The sequence below is a fragment of the Euprymna scolopes genome, chromosome 17 (assembly GCF_053919585.1).
Source record: "Euprymna scolopes isolate OS-2025 chromosome 17, ASM5391958v1, whole genome shotgun sequence".
In the NCBI taxonomy this organism is placed as follows: domain Eukaryota; kingdom Metazoa; phylum Mollusca; class Cephalopoda; order Sepiida; family Sepiolidae; genus Euprymna; species Euprymna scolopes.
In genome coordinates, this window is record NC_136498.1 from 67,607,496 (window position 1) to 67,628,504 (window position 21,009).

General features: G+C 33.1%; 1 protein-coding gene across 1 annotated transcript in view; it reads left to right on the forward strand.

Moving 5' to 3' along the window:
* Positions 1-21,009, forward strand: part of LOC145296767 (uncharacterized) — a 242,404-nt gene that overhangs the window by 139,171 nt on the left and 82,224 nt on the right. The window contains exons 19-23 of the mRNA XM_080142821.1: positions 3,443-3,532; positions 4,523-4,648; positions 6,472-6,586; positions 13,378-13,459; positions 14,850-14,910. Of these exons, the coding sequence (XP_079998947.1) occupies positions 3,443-3,532; positions 4,523-4,648; positions 6,472-6,586; positions 13,378-13,459; positions 14,850-14,910 (474 nt within the window). The remainder of the gene's footprint in view (positions 1-3,442; positions 3,533-4,522; positions 4,649-6,471; positions 6,587-13,377; positions 13,460-14,849; positions 14,911-21,009) is intronic.

Sequence of the window (21,009 nt, forward strand, 5' to 3'; positions counted from 1 at the left end):
ATTCTTTATAAATCTCCAAATATTTAACTACAAACTTATTTATTCTTGATGACCGGAAAAACAGATGTTAAATGTGCATATAGTTTCTAAAAACACACTTGTGGAGGGTGATCTAAAGAATCGTACCAACACGAATATTTATAGCATTGCAACATTGAGTTCTATACTTAAAATAGAATTCCATGTGCACTTTTATGAAGAGTGTTAGCTAGATAAGTAGTTAGAGATAAGTATAACATTTTAGTCTTGTTAGAATTGGTTGTGTAAATTTTCTTTTATTCATTGCGAAAGTTATTTTTAAATATTAAAAATCAACCAAAATAAAAGGATTAGTTCTCCAAAATTTGATGTCATTTAAAAGACTACACTCAAACTAGAAGCTCACAGACTTCCTTTCCCTTAATAATTTAATTTTTTTTTTAGATATATATGTTTTGGTTTAAGTACTGCTCATTTTCATATTTGGATACCTTATAGTTTTAGTGTCAAGCAATGATAAATGAAATTACAAAGAAAAGAAATTGTATACAATATTAATGGAAATTTTAAAATCAAGAAAGAATCGTTTTTTTCTTTGTTTTGTTTTTTTAATACTTATGGATAATCATAATAATAATAAAAAATAAGTTAGCAGAAATATGTCTACTTATACAAGCCAACAGCAAGAGAATGTTAAAAATAGATTGCTATATTTCTTATCATAAGTGGCCATTCTTTAGCATTCTTAAAGTGGTTATGATAGCTGTTGAGTGTCAGTGACGATAGTATTATTTTAAATTAAATTTAAGTAATCAAAATTAATTTGTACTTAAAAATTTAATTTAAATTTTATAAATTATTAATCCACATCAAATTGTCAAACTTTTATGCATGTTATTTAAAATACTAGAATGTGTCTTGGCTCATTTTCATTAGAAGATAATAGTTATTTTTGTTTTTAATAGACACAATAATTAGACAAAATGAAATAATAACTATGCAAAAAAATTTTATGGAAAGAAAAGTTATTTAATACGAGGGGCGTGCAATAAGTAATGCCCCTGGCCCACTTCCCATTGCAGTAGAGCAATGAAATTTGGCACAGTTATTAGTCTTTCTCTACATAGGAACCACCTAGAGATTTCTCCCATCGTTTGATGCAGCTCTGGAGACTGTTTTTGTAGATCACCCCAGGTTGGTCCTCCAACCACGACGTGACTTCAGAAATCAAGGTTGCATCATCTGGGAAACGCTTTCCTTTCAAAAAGAACTTCATGGCTGTGAAGAGGTGAAAGTCAGAGGGTGCAAGGTCAGAAGAGTAGGGAGGATGGGGAAGGATTTCATAACCACACGCCTATGCTTCTGATCTGGCGATATGCAAGTTGTGGACAGTAGCATTGTCCTGCAGGAGGAGGGTACCTTTGCTGATCTTACCCCACCTCTTGATTTTAATAGCTTCCCTTAATTTCTTCAAAAGTGAAGAATAATAGGCTCCTGTAATTGTGGTACCCTTTGCCAGGAAATCTGTCATCACTACTCCGTCCTGGTCCCAGGAGACTGTGAACATGACCTTGCCAGCAGAGGGCTGCACCCTTGCCTTCTTTGGAGGTGGTGAGTCCAAGTGCTTCCACTGCATTAACTGGGCTTTGGTCTCTGGATCATAGTGATGGACCTAGGTTTCATCCTGTGTAATCAGTCTTTTGAAAAACTTTGACTCATCTTCTTGGCACATCTCCAAATTCATCCTCGAGCACTCAACGCGTTCTCGCTTCTGGAATGGTGTGAGCAACCTGGGAATCCATCTGGCAGACACCTTATGCAAATGGTCATGAATGATAGTTTTCACAGACCCTGTACTAATCTTGACATCTTGGGCTATTTGGCGAATAGTAATGCACCGATCTTCCAAAATGGCAGCCTCAACTTGACGGACAGATGCCTCATCAATGGCAGAAGGGGTGGGGCGACCAGGTCTGGGAGCTGTTTCCACAGACTTCCGGCCATGTTTGAATTCACAATGCCAGCGTTTTACAAGGTCATATGAGGGGGCATTATCACCATAAGTTTCTTTCATTTCATCGAAAGTCTCCTGTGGTGTGCGTCCTTTCAAATACAAAAACCGAATCACTGCTCGACATTCAACAGGCTCCATTTCACACCTGACTCAGTTCAAACACCTGTAAAACAGAAACCACAATTAGTTCAGAGCTGTAACTTGCCACATAACCCGTAGAGATATAAATCATTGCACATGTAAAATTTCAGCTTGATCAGACAATAGGAAGTGGGTCAGGAGCTTTACTTATTGCACGCCCCTCATATCCCTTTATATGAATAAAAGACAATGTAAAAGATTCATTTTTTTTTTTTTTTTTTGTTGCTTTGGTGTTATTATTTAAAAAGACAAAAGTTAATGTTTGTATATATAAATAAAAAGATAGACTTTTAGAAACTACTAGCTTACTTTAGTGATAATCTCTTTAAAAATTTATTCAAAATTATTCTCTAATATTCTCATAGCTATTATTTTTTTTTATTTTATTTATTTTTTTTTGTTAAAGGTTATCATTTTTATTACATTCATATTTTACTAATTATATTAAAGATACAAAACATTCTTAAATATGTATTTTTAGACAATAGATGACAATTACAACGGAATCACCTATAAATTATAGATTACCAATATTAACAAAAGATTATATTATTTCTTTTTGTAAATATGAAGAATTACTCCACCCTCGAAATTCCTTTAAAATTTCCACTTTTATAGGTTTTCAGGGGCGCTGAAAACAAAAATTACGTTTAAAATTACAGCAAACGAGTAGTTTCCAAGATATGAAGAAACGTTAGTGGCCAAAAAGTGGGTGATTACTTTTCTTTAACGTAAAATGTACCCCTACTTTATGAATTACTCTTCGCCCCCGTCCACCACCAAAAAATGGCTGGTTTTCATTTTACGTTAAATTCTGTTCACTGTACGTTACCCCCCCCCTCAAATGGTTGGTGCTCATTTTACGTTAAATTGTGTTCATTGTACGTTGCCCCCCACCACCACCCCCCCAAAAAATATGTCCATAAAGTGGGTGTCCATTTTATGTTAAATTATTATAAAAAGTGATCCCCCACTTTTTAGCCACTAACATTTTTTCGTATCATGGAAACTACTCGTTTACCGTAATTTTAAATATTATTTTCGTTTTCAGCGCCCCTGAAAACCTAAAGAAGTGGAAATTTTAAAGGAATTTTCGAGGGTGGAGTAATTTTTCATATTTACCTTTCTTTCTAGCCAATAAGATATTTCAACATGCTACCATGAACATCAATGATACTGTTTCACCACTATTGATATAGATCAACTTAGAACTCTGATCACTATTTTTATTTTCATAGTAATTTGTGTTTCACCAAACCATGTAATAAACCTTATAGCTCGATATTGTCATTACCTTATATTTTTTAGAAAAAAACACTATAGCATCTCGAAAAGGAAGAAGACTCAGATCATTTGAGTGTCTTGATCTACTACCTCAGAATTATCCACTTCCAAAAGGTAAATTAATTTTATCATTTTATACATTAATGATAGTCTTTAAGGAAATTCCAAAGAGATGCGAGTGAATGTGTATAAATAAAACCTTTATACACATATAGGAATGAAGCTTCATAAGTAAAGTGGTCAACCAGAATCAAAGGCAACCTAAAGGCTCTCTTTCTAATTAGCTACTATGTTGAGGTGTAGAGGAGCGCACCACTCTATTCCCAGGATTACTCCACTTACTCTAGATTCCCACCTTATAAGGCTGAATTAATGTATTCTAAGAATATAAAATAATTATCCTACCTGTAGAATTATATTTGACAATTTTATTTGGCATTAAATAACCCACATATAGTCGATATGTCATAAAACAAATCAAACCAATAATTTTGAATATTAAACAAGATATCATCAAGTATTATTTTTTTTTTTTTTTTTTTTTAAATCTTTGGCATAGCTCAACCAAAGATTAAACCCCGGTGTCTTTTCTGATTAATGAACACCTTAAACATTATGCCAAATACACTTGAATTTATATATAGTTTTTCCTTTGGATCATTCTGTTACAGTTATTACTATGGAAAATACAGATTTTCTGTACTAATATACGTAAAATGATGGTATTTGACCCCCCCCCTACCACAGCCAACATTTTGTAAACCAAGAAACTCCTATTCACACCTTTGAATCCCATATTACTTTTTTAACCAAAGTTTTTACTTTTTATTAAAAACGAAATTTTAAGCAATTTCTTTGTTTTAGTATTGAGGAGGGGGGTGGGTAATTAACAGTTGATCTAATATTATAGCCAAAATATATTTTAAACCAATAATAGAAAAAAAAAAAACTTCGCAACCCAGCTGAACTTCGAAATAAACAATAAAAAAAAGAAATAACACTGATAATTATATTCATTCACAGAGGTATGATTAGTTTTAAATATTATTTAAAATCTCTAATATTTCTCCAGACTTCAGCAGTGTTAATATACTTCCATTTCAGATAAGAGTTCTGTGGACACTTCCAAGAATATAAGCACGTCTAAGAAACCAAACTCCAGTACACGCAATATCACAAGTAAACATTTGGAAGAAGAGAAAATTGTTGTTATAAAGGAAACACAACCAGGTAACTTGCAAGCAATATTGATATGAGCAATAATAAAGCTATAATGAAGATGATAATGAACTAAATATAATTTATATAATTATAAAACTCAAATGACCTTGTAACGGGTGTTGTAATGCACATCCGGTTTACAACTTCCAGTTGTGCATGCGTACATATACATAAACCCATAACAGCATAAACAAATAAACACAAATCGCCATTTATTTATTTAATTTATTCTCCATTTTTTAATACATCTTTCTTAAAAAACATTCATGCATTTTCTTCTACACTACCAACATAAATAACCCTGAAAATGTTTTTTTAATATGCATTACAAATAATCAATGCGACAATAAAACGTATTGTTTTACTGTGTACGTTTTCAGCATCCCAATTGTTTTTTTGTTTTTTTTTTTTTTTCATATTAAAATCATCCAAATAAACAATTGTTAATACTTTCTGCTTTTTTTTTTTTTTACATTGTTGATTTCCGCATTATCTTAATTAGTTTTATTGACCTTATTATTAACATATAAATTAAATGTTTGACCCAGTGGGTCATGAATGTTTGTCTAAAATAAATGAAAAAGTTACATTTTATTTTCATTTTCTATTTAAAAAGACATTCTTAACATGGGGAGAGTGTTTTTAACTATTCTGTACTTTCAACTAACAATTTCATTTAAAAAAGATATATCAAAATTTGAATTTAACTTTAAGTATTATGGTGTCTGCTCAGTGCATATTTACCTATAAGTATGGCAAACCACTTCTAATTCAATGGATGTAAGTTTTTTTTTTTGTTTTCTCCAAAAATAAACAATTATAAACAGAACGACTCATAGAAATCTATATTCTTTTTTCATTTTAATATACTTTCATAGAAATGTTTATGTCACAAAAAACTATTTTCTTTACGTCACAAGTGTCACGCTCAGACATTAATTCCATAGCTAATATAACATACTGACCCAACGGGTCACGGGTAGTCTAGTTTTTTATAAATTTAAAAAAATTATATTTTAATGGAAGATTGTATAAGATTTTCTCTATTTATAATATGGAGAGGGTTATAGGACGAAACCTGGTATGGATTAAAAATTCACTCTATAATAAAATATGAATATGGTTGTTGGGGAAAAAAGGAAATATGATGTACTAACCACACAGAAATCCAAAAGTAATGTCTGTTATTTTTTATTCTGTCTGAATGGATCAGCAAAGATTACAAATCGCATTGTTATGATGACTGAACTTATGCATTCATGAGTAGCGACAGAGATGTGGGTGACAAAGCACAACCATCACCCCATTACAGGCAAAAATACATTGAGAATGGTGGTAACTATAAAGAAAAATAAATTCTGGAGCATAAAAGGTTGCTCTTTTTAATGGTACCATTCCCGTCTTTGTAGCTCTTCAACTTTTGTTTTTAGTTAAAAAAATAAGACGCATTACTGTTGGAACAACCATCATGTAATATATTTACGTGTGTGAGTGGTAAAGAAGGCTGATTGCAATGTAGGATGACCAGGATGATGAAATAATATGAAATAATATATGAACAGCATTTAATGAATCTTCATATATCTGTGGCTGCGTGACAGCTCTCTTGGCTTGTATTTGCTTGTTTTTTCTGTTTTCATGGTCCACTTTAGTTTTGTTTGCTTTTTTTAAACAAAAGTACCACTCTTGAAATTATCAAAGGCATTATATTATATATAAAGATGTTATATTTAACAGTGACTCCATATTTACTGATTTATGCATGAAAGATTAGGAAGAATTTAAAACATTTAAATCATTGTTTTATTTTCTGGTTGATTTTGTCTGTACAGAATTATCAAAAGCTGAAGAAATTCTACACATTCCAGAGACGCTTCCTCAACAAACTTACATTGAAGAGGATCAGCCCACACATGAACCTACCAGCCCAGCTAAACCTTCCATCATGTAAGTTTTTTGTTTTTATTTTTATTATGTTATAAAATGCTATGTTTTCATTGTTAGAGTAAAACTTACTTTTTTATTTTTTTAAAGATCGCTTGATCTGGTATTTGTGTGTGATTGTATGTTATTGTCATCAGTCAGAAATCAATCAGATGTGTCTTGTAATCCAGTCACAATACCTTCCCTTTATAAATTGAGGATTTGAAAGCCTGATACATGAGGGGGGGGTCACTCCAGACAAGGTATGAAAACACTTGATTTAAAGAACTAACAAGAACAAAAGATGATTATTGCAAAGACAGGAGATGCTTAATGAGCTTAGTCTTGGAAAGTTCAAGGTTATAGGTAGGAGAAAAACAGTAAGAAGAGAAGCTTGCAGTTCTTGAAAAGCAGCTACTGGAATAGAAAGCTATATTACAACGAGGTATCAAAACGGCGAACTCATAGAGACAACTAGACCGATGGGTCAAATGATCTGGAACAAAGGAAGCAAAGAACAGATCAAACACTTCTGAAGAACACTAAAATTAGCAACATGTGAGAGAGAGCGGTTGCTGAGAAAAAGAAAGGGGAGGGGCAATCAAATGACCAAATACATTTCTACACTTTATCAAGAACCTTCAAATGTGATAGATTCACCATTCCAAATATGACAACAATACTCCATACATGGTCTGATAGTAGATTTGTAGAGATAGAGAATAGCCTCAGATGTGAGAAAGTGTTTACAGAATGATAGTGGGAACCGATTTCATAAGCAAAAATAGCAATGGATCTAATATATGAACTCCAGGAAAGATTCGATGAGAGAAAGAAAAACCAAAATGTAGAGTTGATTTATCATTAACTTTTTTTGGTTTAGACACATAAAGTTATGAGCTTCATTAAATAAATTTTTTTTTAAGAATAGGGTGTTCATTTTCTTGCCAAGTATAAATATGACCTTACTTTCTCTCTAACACACCTCATCATAGTGTTCGCCTATGTGAACATTCATATATCATCAAATTATACATTAAACGATGGCTATTAATCTCTAATTATATTGATATGATCCCTAGAAAAGAAATATATATCATTTGAAAATAGCCAAATGGTTTTGTTGCAGTTTGAGTAATAAATTTGATATGTCGCAATATGGACGACTATCATAGATGCAGCAGAGTGTGAGTTTGTAGTGTGAGGCAGTGCACCTATCAATGTCTTGGTATTTACCTCTCTCCCACTGTGAAGGAATGTGATACAAAGTGGGAAAATGGGCCAGTGCCCCAAGAGGAGGACCACTTTGGCCCGGCAAAATTGTCTGAGCATTCCCAGTGAGAGCACCTCAGACAGCAAGCAATAAACTTGCTCCTCATGAAAGTCAGCAAGCAAGGTCTGAGAGGGTGGATCTCCTAGGGCTACTAAGAATATTTATATCGGTCCAACAGCAAAAAGGTCAGTAGACTGATTGTCAAATCTTTTGGCGGCACTCCTTGAATGCCTCTATCAGCTGATATTTATGGTTTAACCAGCCAATCACAATATTGCAGGAGGAAAGACCCGGATGTACTTATATTCATTACATCAGATACCATGAGAAAGAAAAGGGCATCACATAACAGTATTCAGAAATGTATTCTTTAATATATAGTTTCTAAATTGATCTATTAATTTGTTTTTATTTGCTTAGAAATGCATCATCAAAGTAAATTCTATTAGTGATGTGTATAAAGATTCTGTGTAGGTGAGTTCCGAGTTTTATAACGAGCAGTTTTATTAAATTAGAGAGACCTACTATAAATTTAATATTCTTGGTGGGGGAGTATAGAATGAAAAAAGTTTCTTTCTGACATTTATAAAACTTTATTGGCCATCTTCGTTAACATGTAATTTAGAAGAGAGGTTTTATATATAATATATATAATATATATATATATATAATATATATATATATAATATATATATATATATAATATATATATAATATATATATATATATAATATATATATATATATAATATATATATATATATAATATATATATATATATAATATATATATATATATAATATATATATATATAATATATATATATATATAATATATATATATAATATATATATAATATATATATAATATATATATAATATATATATATAATATATATATATAATATATATATATAATATATATATATATAATATATATATATAATATATATATATATTATATATATATGTTATATATATATATATATATATAATATATATTATATATAATATATATTATATATATATTATATATATAATATATATATATAATATATATATATATATATAATATATATATATATATTTTTTTTTTTTACACAGTGATCACCACTTATCAAGGCTCGGAAGCCACTCAGGGATAAGGGTTATTGCAAGTACATTACGTTAGTGAGGAGATTTGCTGAAATGTTTACTTAAGGGGGCGGTTCATTAGGAATTTGTTAACATTGGACTTGAAGACATCCAAGTTGTAGTCCGGAGGGAAGCAGGCAGACGGAACAGAGTTCCACAGGTGTGCAGTTCTAAGGAAGAAGCTTTGTTCATGGAATCTGCGTTTTGATTTAGGCACAGATATAGAGTGGGGGAAATTTTTCACAGTGGATTCAGCTAGACGGGTGTTTTTCGTGAAAGATTGGCGAGAGGGGACCAGAGATTGGAGTTCAGACGAGCATCTGCCATGGAAATAACGATAAAACAAGGACAGGCTCGCAACGTCTCTTCTGTGGGAGAGAGGTTGCAGGGTAGAGAAAAGAGCATCCCCCACTAAGCCACGAAGTCTATTTTGTACTCTGTCAAGGCAGGATAGGCTGTTTTTAGCAGCTCCTGCCCAGATATGGCAACAGTATTCCATCCTTGGACGTACTTGGCTTTTATATAGATAAAGAATTGCATCTGTAGTGAGATATCTTCTGGAGCGGTAGAAGGATCCCACCATCTTTCCAGCGACCTTGGCAACAGACTTGATGTACGTGTTCCATTTAAGATCAGGAGTAAAGGTCAAACCCAGAAGCTTGTCAAAACACGGGGCCTCACCCAGACGAGAGCCATCCATCACAATTGATGCCAGATGGGGATCAGAGCGTTGATGATGTAAGGATAGGAGTTTGGTTTTGGATGCATTAAAGGTAACCAGCCACATCTTCCCCCACTGAACCACGCGCTCGAGATCAGAGGAGAGAGAATCAGAGAGAACTTTGTCATTTACAGCCTTTGATGTGTTGCCGTAGATGGTAGTGTCATCAGCATAGATGTCAACGATTGATTTAAGTATGTGTTTAGGGATTTTTGATGTAGATCAGAAAGAGAGTTGGGCCCAGGATTGACCCCTGAGGGACTCCAGCATTTATATTGCAGGCCTCCGATTTTTGTCCACCTACCACTACTCTTATGAGCCTATCGGAGAGAAATGATTTAATGATTGAGAAAACATTTCCAGTTATACCGTAGCTGGAAATCTTGTGAAGTAGACCCTTATGCCATACCTTGTCGAAGGCCTTTGATATGTCGAGAGCAATTGCCCTAGAAAGGAAGCCTTTGTCAAGAGATTCACTAATCCTGTGGGATATAACCGTCAGCACATCTGCGGTAGATCTTGCAGAGCGGAAACCATATTGTGTCACTAAGAAGGTTATTCCTGCTGAGGTGGTTGACTATTTCTCTATTTAATATGGATTCCAGCAACTTACTCATAACACACAGGAGGCATTGGTCTGTATTGAGAGGGAGATGACTTATCACCTGAATTCTTAAATACAGGGCAAACTGATGAGGTCTTCCAGGGAGTCGGAAAGCACTTCTCCTTAAGGCAGCGCTTAAATAGTTTCGTAAGTATGGGAGCAAGTTCTGGTTGAAGCTTTTTTAACACTATAATTGGGATGCCATCAGGGCCAGTTGCTTTACTGGAATCTAGGTTCTTTATTAGCTTGGTGACCTCATGCACGGATATTTGTATGTTACCTAGCTTGTTCTGTGTAATAGGAGGAAATATGGGGAGTTGATGGCCTTCGTCGCATAGGGTAGAATTAGCTGCAAAGTTCTTTGCAAATAGTTTGGCCTTGTCTGACGCTGATGAGATGACCTCTGGTCCATTGATAATGGTTGGGATAGAACGCACACTTCTGTTCAGGATCCTATTTGTTATTTGCCAAAACTGGTGGGATCCAAGCCGCTGATCAGCTACCTTGGATTTAACAGACTGGGCATATAGCTCTCTTGCATTTTTTATTACTCTTTTACAGTGGTTGCTGGCAGACCTAAAAGTAGCTTTAGTCTCAGTGCATCTATTACGTTGGTAGCTATGGAAAAAGTGATTTCTGTGCGCGATAGCAGCAGCACATTCTGGGGAGAACCATGGCTGGCTGTTAGGTTTTTGTTGGAATTTTTTAGATGGTATGAATTGGTTTATGCCTGCAATTAACCATTCGGTCAGATCTGATACTATAGAGGACACATCCTTTTTAAACATGGAGTGCAGAGGTAAATCAGATATGAATGTACGGAAGCTATCCCAGTCAGCCATAGAGTATCGGTATACAGTACGGTGGAGGGGTACGTCTGGGGGCTTCTTACATTTCGTTTTTATCTTAACTGATACGACGGAGTGGTCGGAGGATCCTAGAGGAGAATGAACGGAATATGAACATAGCTCAGGGGAAGTTGAGAGAAAAAGGTCTAAGAGGCTTGCATATTGACCGGGTGTATCGGGCACACGGGTGGGTTCGCGAACAATCTGAGTGAGATCATAAGCAATGGCAAAATCATGACAAAACCTCCCCTCATCGTCTGTCTTATTTGAATAGGTCAGCCATTCCACGTTATGGACGTTGAAGTCACCACATATGTGGATGTTAGCCGAGGGATGTGAAGACAGTATGTGGTCTATTTTCTCAGATATGCTGTTAAAGATAGTAACTCCGCTGTTGTGGGGCCTATAGAGGGCAAATATAAATGCAGTGGTGTTAGCAAGTGCAACCCTGAAGCACATATAGGGTAAATTAGGATCTTCTCTAGAGATATCCCTGCCACACGGGAAGCCATCCTTAATGTAGGCACATATTCCATGCCCATGGCGATCTTGGGGGTCAGATTTAGCTGTTAAATTTGAGTATCCGTTAATTATGAACTCATCTAGGGAAGTGGTCGGCCCTATTCCAGTTTCACTTAGAAAGAATATGTCCGGTTTCGTCTCCTGTAATTGGGTTTCAACCTCTGGAAGGTTGGAACGTAGACCCCTGATGTTGGAGAAGGAGACCTGGTAGTAGGGGTCTACGTTGGAAGATGGGGGTCTAGGTTTAATCGAGTTTTTATTCTGGAGATATTTCATGTTGAGATTTGGGGATTTGTGGAATAGGTCGGCATACTTGGTTAGAGCAGTACAGAGAGGGAAAGTAAGAGAGAAAAAGACAGGAAATTTATTTTTTGTAGCACACGAAAAGGTAAAGCCGTAACAATTACCCACTAGTATGGCATCGAGAGGCCCCACCAGAGACTACTGCATGGTCCAGATCCACTCACCAAATGGCAATACAGCAGTCCCAGTACTTTGCGCCTGCTGATAGGACAGCCTCCTTAGTGGTAAATCCAAGGTTCGGGTCCCTGACTATCCGGCGGATAACGTCAGCCCAGACGAACGTTTACCTCCAGCACCCTTACTAGTGACATGGCCACAAGGACAGATAGAGACAGAAAAATTTCCGACATCTCAGACTACTGGTCACCAAGTACTACCGACCTTTAAGCAGCTTTTTCTCCACCCTTTGTCAGAAAAATCACTCATTGAATGAGGACTGGATGACAAAATAGGAGAAGCGAGAGTTACTGGAGCTGCCGATAACACATCCACTGTATTATCTACTCTCCATTAAAAAAAAAAAAAGGGGGGGGCGGGGGAATGGGGACAAGTGACTTAATATATAAGTAGTAAGTCCGGTGCTAAGTTAACAATTCAGGACACTTGATGATAATCTCCCCTCCCATATTAATGGGTGGAAGTTTGTCGTTATCTATCGAGTTTAAATTATTAGAGTTTCATCTGATAATTAATTAAAAACCAATAATTAACTATTATCAGTTTGTAAAGTCGGCTTAATATTAATTTACATTCGAGTTTAGATAATTATTCAAGGTTTTACTTTAGGTGGTTCGTTTTCATGAGTAACTGTTTCTTTGCACTGTATTATATATATAATATATATATATATATATATATGATATATATAATATATATATATAATATATATATACATATATATATATAATGTATATATATATAAATGTGTGTTTTATTTTTCCTAAATATTTTTTGTTTTAGACACACAGATATACAAATTTCCCTTTAATATATAGATGGAAGGAGAGGCGTTTATATATGTATTTTCTGTTGGCATGATTATTGAATAAATATTTGTGAGTGAGGGACTCTCCTCCACCCAATGAAATTGCATTTCTGAAACATAAGGTCAATTGGTTTATTTGTGGATAGTTAAACTGTAAAATATTCTTCAAATTTTACACCCTGGCAACTCCTAGTAGTTCTGCTGTCTATTATAAAGAATAACAACAGCTGGTATTCTAATGACCCATATGTGACTAACAAGTGCAGCCAAACTAGAGACAAATAGGTTTCTTTATGATACAATTAATGTTGGTCAATTGCTTGCTCATGTGTAGAGAAAACAACTGATCAGCGATTTACTACTTATATAGATTTTGATTTCATCCTTGTTCTTTTTTTTTTTTTTTTTTTTTTTTTTTTTTTTACAGGAGTAAACAGCCTATCGACAGTGGTATATCATCCGGCAACAATTCATCAGCTTGTTTGAATGAATTGCTTTCTACTATATTGGTAAGTAAAACTCTTTTACCATAGCAAAAGAAAAACGGGCATCCACTCTATCATAATGATGTGTATTTGTGTGTGTGTGCGTGTATAGACATATATACATGCATATGTATTTAGGCAGCATTCTTTCATTTAAACAAACGTTAAATACAACAGAGAGCTTCCATTTGATGAGACCCTTTTTATTTTTTCAATTTTTCTGAATTTTTTTAGCGTGTACATCAAAAAAATTAATATATAAGTCCCATGTGTGGTTCGAAGTTGGCTATGGTGTTGCTTTTCATCTTTTATTTTGTGGAAGAGGAGGGGGATCTACAAATTTACCCCCACTCCTCCCCCAAAAATACAATGTAAATAAATCAGTTTTTTTTTTTTTTTTTGAGAGAGAGAGAGAAATATAATATAGGTGATTGTACATCTGTTTTTTTTTGTTTGTTTTTTTTTTTTTACAGGCAGAGCTCTGATCAAGGTCATTGTCTTTATTTTGTTAATGTGGTTGATATCTCTTCATCTATGCTCTCTTCATAAATGTTGATGATTTGACAGGCTTTTAGGCTAAAACATATATTCAGGTAAATATGAGCACTCGCTCAAGAAATGGTTGGTGCTGCTATATTCAATTTGGTTGCACATTAAGCAGAACTTTGAAACATGGTTGTAATGATCAAGTCTTGGGACATGGGGAAACATGGAACAGAAGAATATACAGTGTAGCAGTGTATAAAGCTTTGGTTTCATGGGTTTTGTATATCTCATCAAGGAATAAATTTAGAGTACTGTGAAGTCTCTAATGTGTAACCTGAAAGCTGGAGGTGAATTTCCACAAAATTTAAGAAGAGTAATCAAGACTAGTTTACAATTTGTCCAAATATTTACTTTCTGACCACCGACTTATTTGCCAGTGGCATTCACCCTAAATGGGTTGAACCAACTTCCTCCAACTGAGAAAACGTTAAGGGAATATTAAATTCATAAGTGGTTCCAGTCAGGAGAGATAATGACGTTAGGTTTTTGCAAGGTGTTGTTGACTTCCTCCTACATACTGCACCTGGCATTCCCAAATGGCCACCCATTTGGTACTGACCGAGCTCAACATTGCCTGATTTTAGATCTCATGAGAACTGGTGTGGTAATGTGATTATGCCGTATATAACTTATTTGTAGTCATTTGACTTTATTCATATACAAAATGAACTTCCTCTATTCTGCACATCTCACTATACTAATATATTATGCAAACTTGCATTGTTTTAATTTTTTGATTATTTATTTGATAAGAATCATTATTGGATTTAGCAAGAAAAATAAACCTTTCTAAGTTTTATTATTTAATGCAGTTATTGTTTAATTTTCTGTGGGTTTTTTTTTTTTTTTTTTTTTTTTTACTTCACAGAAAAGATCTGATGTTTCATCTCAACAAGGCCAAGGAAATCTTTCAGCAAAGCCAACGAAATGTAAGTTTTAATTTCATTCTTTTTTATTATTATTGTGTAATTTTTACATTAATCTTTACCGTTATATAAAAGGAATTCGTTCCCTATAGACTTCACCACAGCAGGGCCAATTTTTATGAAATTTCACACAAATGTACTTTATTTATCTGGTAGAGTTCTTATATAGGTTTCGTATTGGGATGTCTTTGATAAGTATCGATGATCGATAATTGAAAAAGTCCGATCAAAGAAGAAACAGGCAATTTTGACTAAAGTTAACGTCTTATACAGCCTAACATCACAAGTGCATTTGAAGTTTTATTACCACACAAGCAGAAAGAGCTGACACATAAAATCAACAGTAGGTGCTTTGACATAATAGAGGCACAGAATGTTTCTGTTTAAAGTTTACAATATTTGCATAGAGGTTCTCAGATGAATTCTATTCACTAGTCCCACCTTTTCAAACCTTTGAAATGGCTTTATAATGCAACTTCTATGGTGTCAAATCGCTCTCACTATTTCTATGTTTCAAATGTTAAAAAAAATCTATTCAGTTTCTTTCCTGTAATAACCACTTTATGTAATTAAGTTACTTGTGGATGTTTTCCTGGAGGATTTGATATCTTCATGTCAAGAATTAATCATTATATTTTGGTATCCATATTGACCCCAAACGAGGCACATTGCCACTGAGATGTAAGAAGCTGCTATGAATTAGGGGCCAGATTTTGGGGGAGATCCTAAGTGGGGGGTTGTGCAACTAGTTGTTTGTTCACATATTTAAATGTCTTCATGTTGGTACAGTTGTGGAACAAGGAGCATGAAAAGAATTCCATTGGCAAGTAGTTTGAAAAAAGAAGCTATTAGAGTAAAAAGTTTTCTGGCATCTACAGTAAAGGAGTGGAATTTTGCTGATGGTTATGTTGGTCAGGGGTATTTATGTTGAGATGTCACTAGTGTGACAAATTTATTCTATTGAAGTATTTTTAAAACAAGCAACGGGATGCAACATTGTGGTGGTAGGACAGGGATTGGACCTATTAGATTAGAGGCTCCGCTTTGAACTTTATCTAAGAGGGAGGGATGAGTGATTGATTGACTTTCCCAGGATCCATAATATTGCCACAAAATAAATAATTGTGTAGAAATAAAGAAAACAAAAGTAAAGAAAATACAGAAAAAAATTTTTTTTTAAATATTGATAGATTTTACATATGAACATTCCAAGAAAGAAAGACATTGACATAAAATCTCAGCATAGACTAAAAACGTCCATTATTTTTATGTAAAAAAAAATTTTTTTATTAATTTTTTGTTTAAAACTTATATTTTAATGTATATTTGTAGAAATTAAATAGATTATTTTACTATATAAGAAATTATTATTGTAGTAGCAAAATCACCTCTCCAAGCAAAAATGAGATTCTACTTTTTTTAGGCAATTACATGTGAACACCTAAACAACATAAAGGAAAAAAAAACATTAAAAAAAATCAATTTAATAATTTAGAGGGTCGAGAATCAGTTTCACACAAATTTAACACAAAACGAGCTTCCATTTCTGAGACATTCTTGTGTTTTAGAGTAGTTAACTAAAAATTGTTATTTTAATTTTGGAGAGAAATTATGTGCGTTTATTTTTGTGTGTAAGTGAGGGATCTAATTTTATTTTAAGCAATTACATAGTTTTATAACCTTGCCAGTGGGACTCTGGTTTAGTGGTAAAAGAATTTAGTAACAAAATTAGAATTGTTCGGAAATGATGATCAGTGATTATAAAATTATTAAATGCAAATAACTTCCTGAACTTTCACTCTTTTAATACATGATGATTTGCTAAGAATTTTAAAAACAGATTAAATGATTTTCTATTTGATAAAAAAAAAACTTCTGTTGTTTAGAGTTGAAATAATTTTACTCTATTTAAAAAAAAAAATCTCGCATTGTTCTTGGCTTTAATTTCACCTTATAATTTTCTTCAACAATGCTTCAAGCAAACGACAACCTACTTATATATATATATATATATATATATATATATATATATATATATATATATATATATTCCCTATAGAAAGAAATGTAAGAGAATCTACATAAAAATAAATGTACTTTTATGTAATTTTTTTTCTAGGGAAAACAATGGAAGTGGTCTCGAATCTTTAAGTGTCCCTCTAAGGGAGTTGGGAGGGGGATGTAGAACCTGCCCTCGAACATCAAATATATTTTAATTTCATTAAATTTTAATGATGTGTATCAAATTCTCTGGGGAAGACAATAGAAGTGGTTCCAAATCTCTTTCCCTCTCAATGTGCCGAATGTCTGCGTCTCTTCTCTAAGGAACCTATGGTGACAGAACCCCCTTAAAATTTCACATGCATTGCATTCGATTTTAATGGAATTTAAATCATACCTATAAAACACTAATTCAGAGAGTTTTCCAAAATAAATTTCAGTTTCTTTCAATTATATTAGGTGGTGAAATGAACAACAGTAAAAACAACAAAGTAAAAAGTAATCTGATGCTATAAGCATAATGAAAAAGTACATAGTGTTCTTCATTATATGTTGAGCAATGTCGGGTCTTCCTGCTAGTCTTTTATATAAAAATACAAGGCAGGTATGTTTATAAATAAAGGAACATTAAAATCTAGGCTCGGTCTGTATAAAAAATCCAAGTCATTTAAATCTTTATTAAGAGAAGTAATTTTCTTGGTTGGATTGCATTTTTGAACTGTTCTTATTTTACAATAAGAGAATGATAAGAATTGTAATCCGAGTCCACTATAGCAATTGTTTCAATTTTACAATAGTTCAGATTGGCATACAAGTATAATTTCTAGAGATACACCGACAGATAAGGGTGGGGGTGCAAAACAGACGACCATAGTTATTTGTACATTCGTGTCATATTTCTTTTTATTCAGCAGCAATGTGAGCATGCGTGTTTTGATTGTTTTGCATTTTACATAAATGAGGGCTAGCATTACAGTCTTTTATTTTTATAGCAGCTGTAGATGTACAGTATAAATGCATGCACGATAGCAAAACCTCATACCTCCATTCATTTGACACAAATCCAGAAGCCAAATAAGTGCTCATTATTCTTTTTTTTTATGTAATTACTGACTGGACTCTTACGGCATTTCTTGGGTGGGTGTCAAATTTTTAAAAGTTCTTTTAAATATTCACAATCTTGTGATCTTGTTTGTACAGAGAAGGGGACAGAAATACTGGACTAGGTTTGTTGGATAACTGTCCCTTGAGAATGCACGAGGAGAACTTTTAAACAGACATCACCTCTGTATGAAAATAAGTTTGTGATCATTACTACTTTTATATAAACACATACAAATTTTCTTTTATGTGAGTTTGTTCCCTATGGACTCCAAAACAGCTGGGCCGATTTTTGTTTTTAAATTTCAATCTAAGGTACTTTATGTGCCAGGCAGTGTTCTTAGATAGGTTTTGTATTGGAATGTCTTATTACCATACAAGCTGAAAACCCCGACGTATAAAATCAGCAGTGGGTTCTCTGATATGACAAGGGTGTATTCAAAATGAATGTTTCTGTTTAAAGCACAAGTGCACCATGATGCTTGATGTTTTAATTTTAAACTTAAATTCAAGCCGTTATCACCTGTGGTGATAACGGCTTGAATAAGCAGTAAGGCCAGGCATATAAAATCAACAGTAAGTTGTTTGATATGGCAGGGGTGCGTTCAATATGAATGCTTCTGTTTAGAGCACAATTGAAGCATGATTCTTGACTTTTGCATTTTAAACTTTAATGCAAGCCATTATATATAAAAAATAATTTTATAAAATCAACAGTAGGTTCTCTACAGTGCAATGTAGACTAGAATGTATTGTGGATGTAATTTAAAAAACAAAAAAAAAAACGATTGGTGTCAGCGTTCGTATGACATTCTACATTCCGATCTATTCAGTTCGGTTCCAAGAACTTGACTCCCCTACCCTCTCAACTTTAGTAATTTTATACCGTCCTGCAGAAATATAAAAAAATTACATTCAACAACAAATTAGGCACAGGGCCATTAAAAACCGAAAAAATAAGTGTTGTTGATTAATCTTGATCGCAAAAAAAAAAATGTCTTTGCTACTCTTAACTAAAATCATCTCAATCACCACAATACCACATTTACACTGGTTGAGGGTGGGGTCATCCTACTTTAAATATTCCTAAATTGATGGAAAATTTTAGTGTTTGTTTTTATACATATATATACATATATATATATATATATATATATATATATATATAATAGCAAAAGTACCCGTCGTTGACTGGGTTCAAAAACAGCCTACAGAAAATGGATTCTGATTTATGAAAGTATGGTAGCTTATGAAAAGGAAGGGTTGTAAAGAGATAGCTTCGAATTTGGGGGTATCAAAACCAAAGCAAAATATGATGAAAGTAAAAATAAAATAGATAAACCCCATAATTTATTATACCATACTTGTTCACACTGAAACACTTATCACAATAGTCTGTGGATCTATATTAAAAAAACCTTGTTAAACTTTGTGACATATTTCCATTCTATCGACGTCAGGCGCGAACGAACACCCCATAATTTTATTATACCATATTTCTTCAAATTGAAACATAATTATCAATACATACTTACGCAGATAGATATGAAGAGTCTTTATTAAAGTTTGTGCCTATTTCCATTCTATGGAGGCCAGGCGCGAACGCAGACCCCACAATTTTATTATACCATCCCTATTTAAGTTAAAACATACTTATCAAAGTATTCTAAATGTACGTCTATATCAAAAACACTTGTAAACGTTTTTTTTTAATTTTTTATTTCCATACTTTGTGGACCAGGCGCGAACGCAGATCCCACACTTTTAATGAACCACCGTTCTGCCAGATCAAACATACCAATTCCTGTGTCTTGATTGATACATCTTCTATCATTATATGTAATCAGTTTTTTAAAATAGTCAACCATATAGGAGCCTATTCATGACCAGATACACACACACACACATTCAGCTTTATATTATATATATATATATATATATATATATATATATATATATATATATATATACGTTAAAAAACACTTTGAAAAAGAGTTAAAAACATATTTAATTTTAAAAAGAAAACACTAAATAAGTTGATAGTCCTTAATCCGCAGAGTTTTGAAGAAATACTTTCCTTCTCATCAGAGAGTAGGAATTAGCAAAATGCGGGATCGGATTTTGCTTGCAAAAGTATTTGATGAAACTACAAGTAAGTCATAGATCTTACTTGATAAAAAAAAAAATGAAGCAGAGGGAATAGGGTGAATAAAAGTGATTCCATGTGAATGGATAGTCTGGTGAAGAGTAAAGTATCCAATGATGGTAAAATCCAAAAATGCAGAATCCAAGAAAGTTAGTTAAATTTCCATTCACACAAGTAAATTCCAAGGGAATCTCGTAATTGGAAGATGATCCAAAGTAACCCAAAAGGCCGAAATCCGTGGAATAATTCACAAATAGGTACAAGGGAACGGGAATGAATTCCAATAATATTATTAAAAGAAAGATAAAATGTGCATAAAAAAGACATGGAAGAAATGTAAAACTCAACTGTCGGGGAGAGGCTTAATTAAGAAAATTTTATATATATGTGTGTGTGTGTGCGTGTGTGTCTTTATATAATGTTCTATTGTTAAAGTGTTTTTATTCAATAAGTCTGAAGAGAGACTGGTTATGTGAAAATTTTCAAACGCCATAATGTTTGAATTTGTCCAATTAGTCTTGAAACAATTGTAACTACCAATGAAATACACTTTTTGTTGCTATTAATTCTTTTTTTTTAGAAGTCTTGGTTTTGTTAATAAAGATATATATATATTATTGTTTAATCACATAAATTAATATACGAAAGTATAAATTTATGGATTTATGAATTCCAATAATATTATTAAAAGAAAGATAAAATGTGCATAAAAAAGACATGGAAGAAATGTAAAACTCAACTGTCGGGGAGAGGCTTAATTAAGAAAATTTTATATATATGTGTGTGTGCGTGTGTGTCTTTATATAATGTTCTATTGTTAAAGTGTTTTTATTCAATAAGTCTGAAGAGAGACT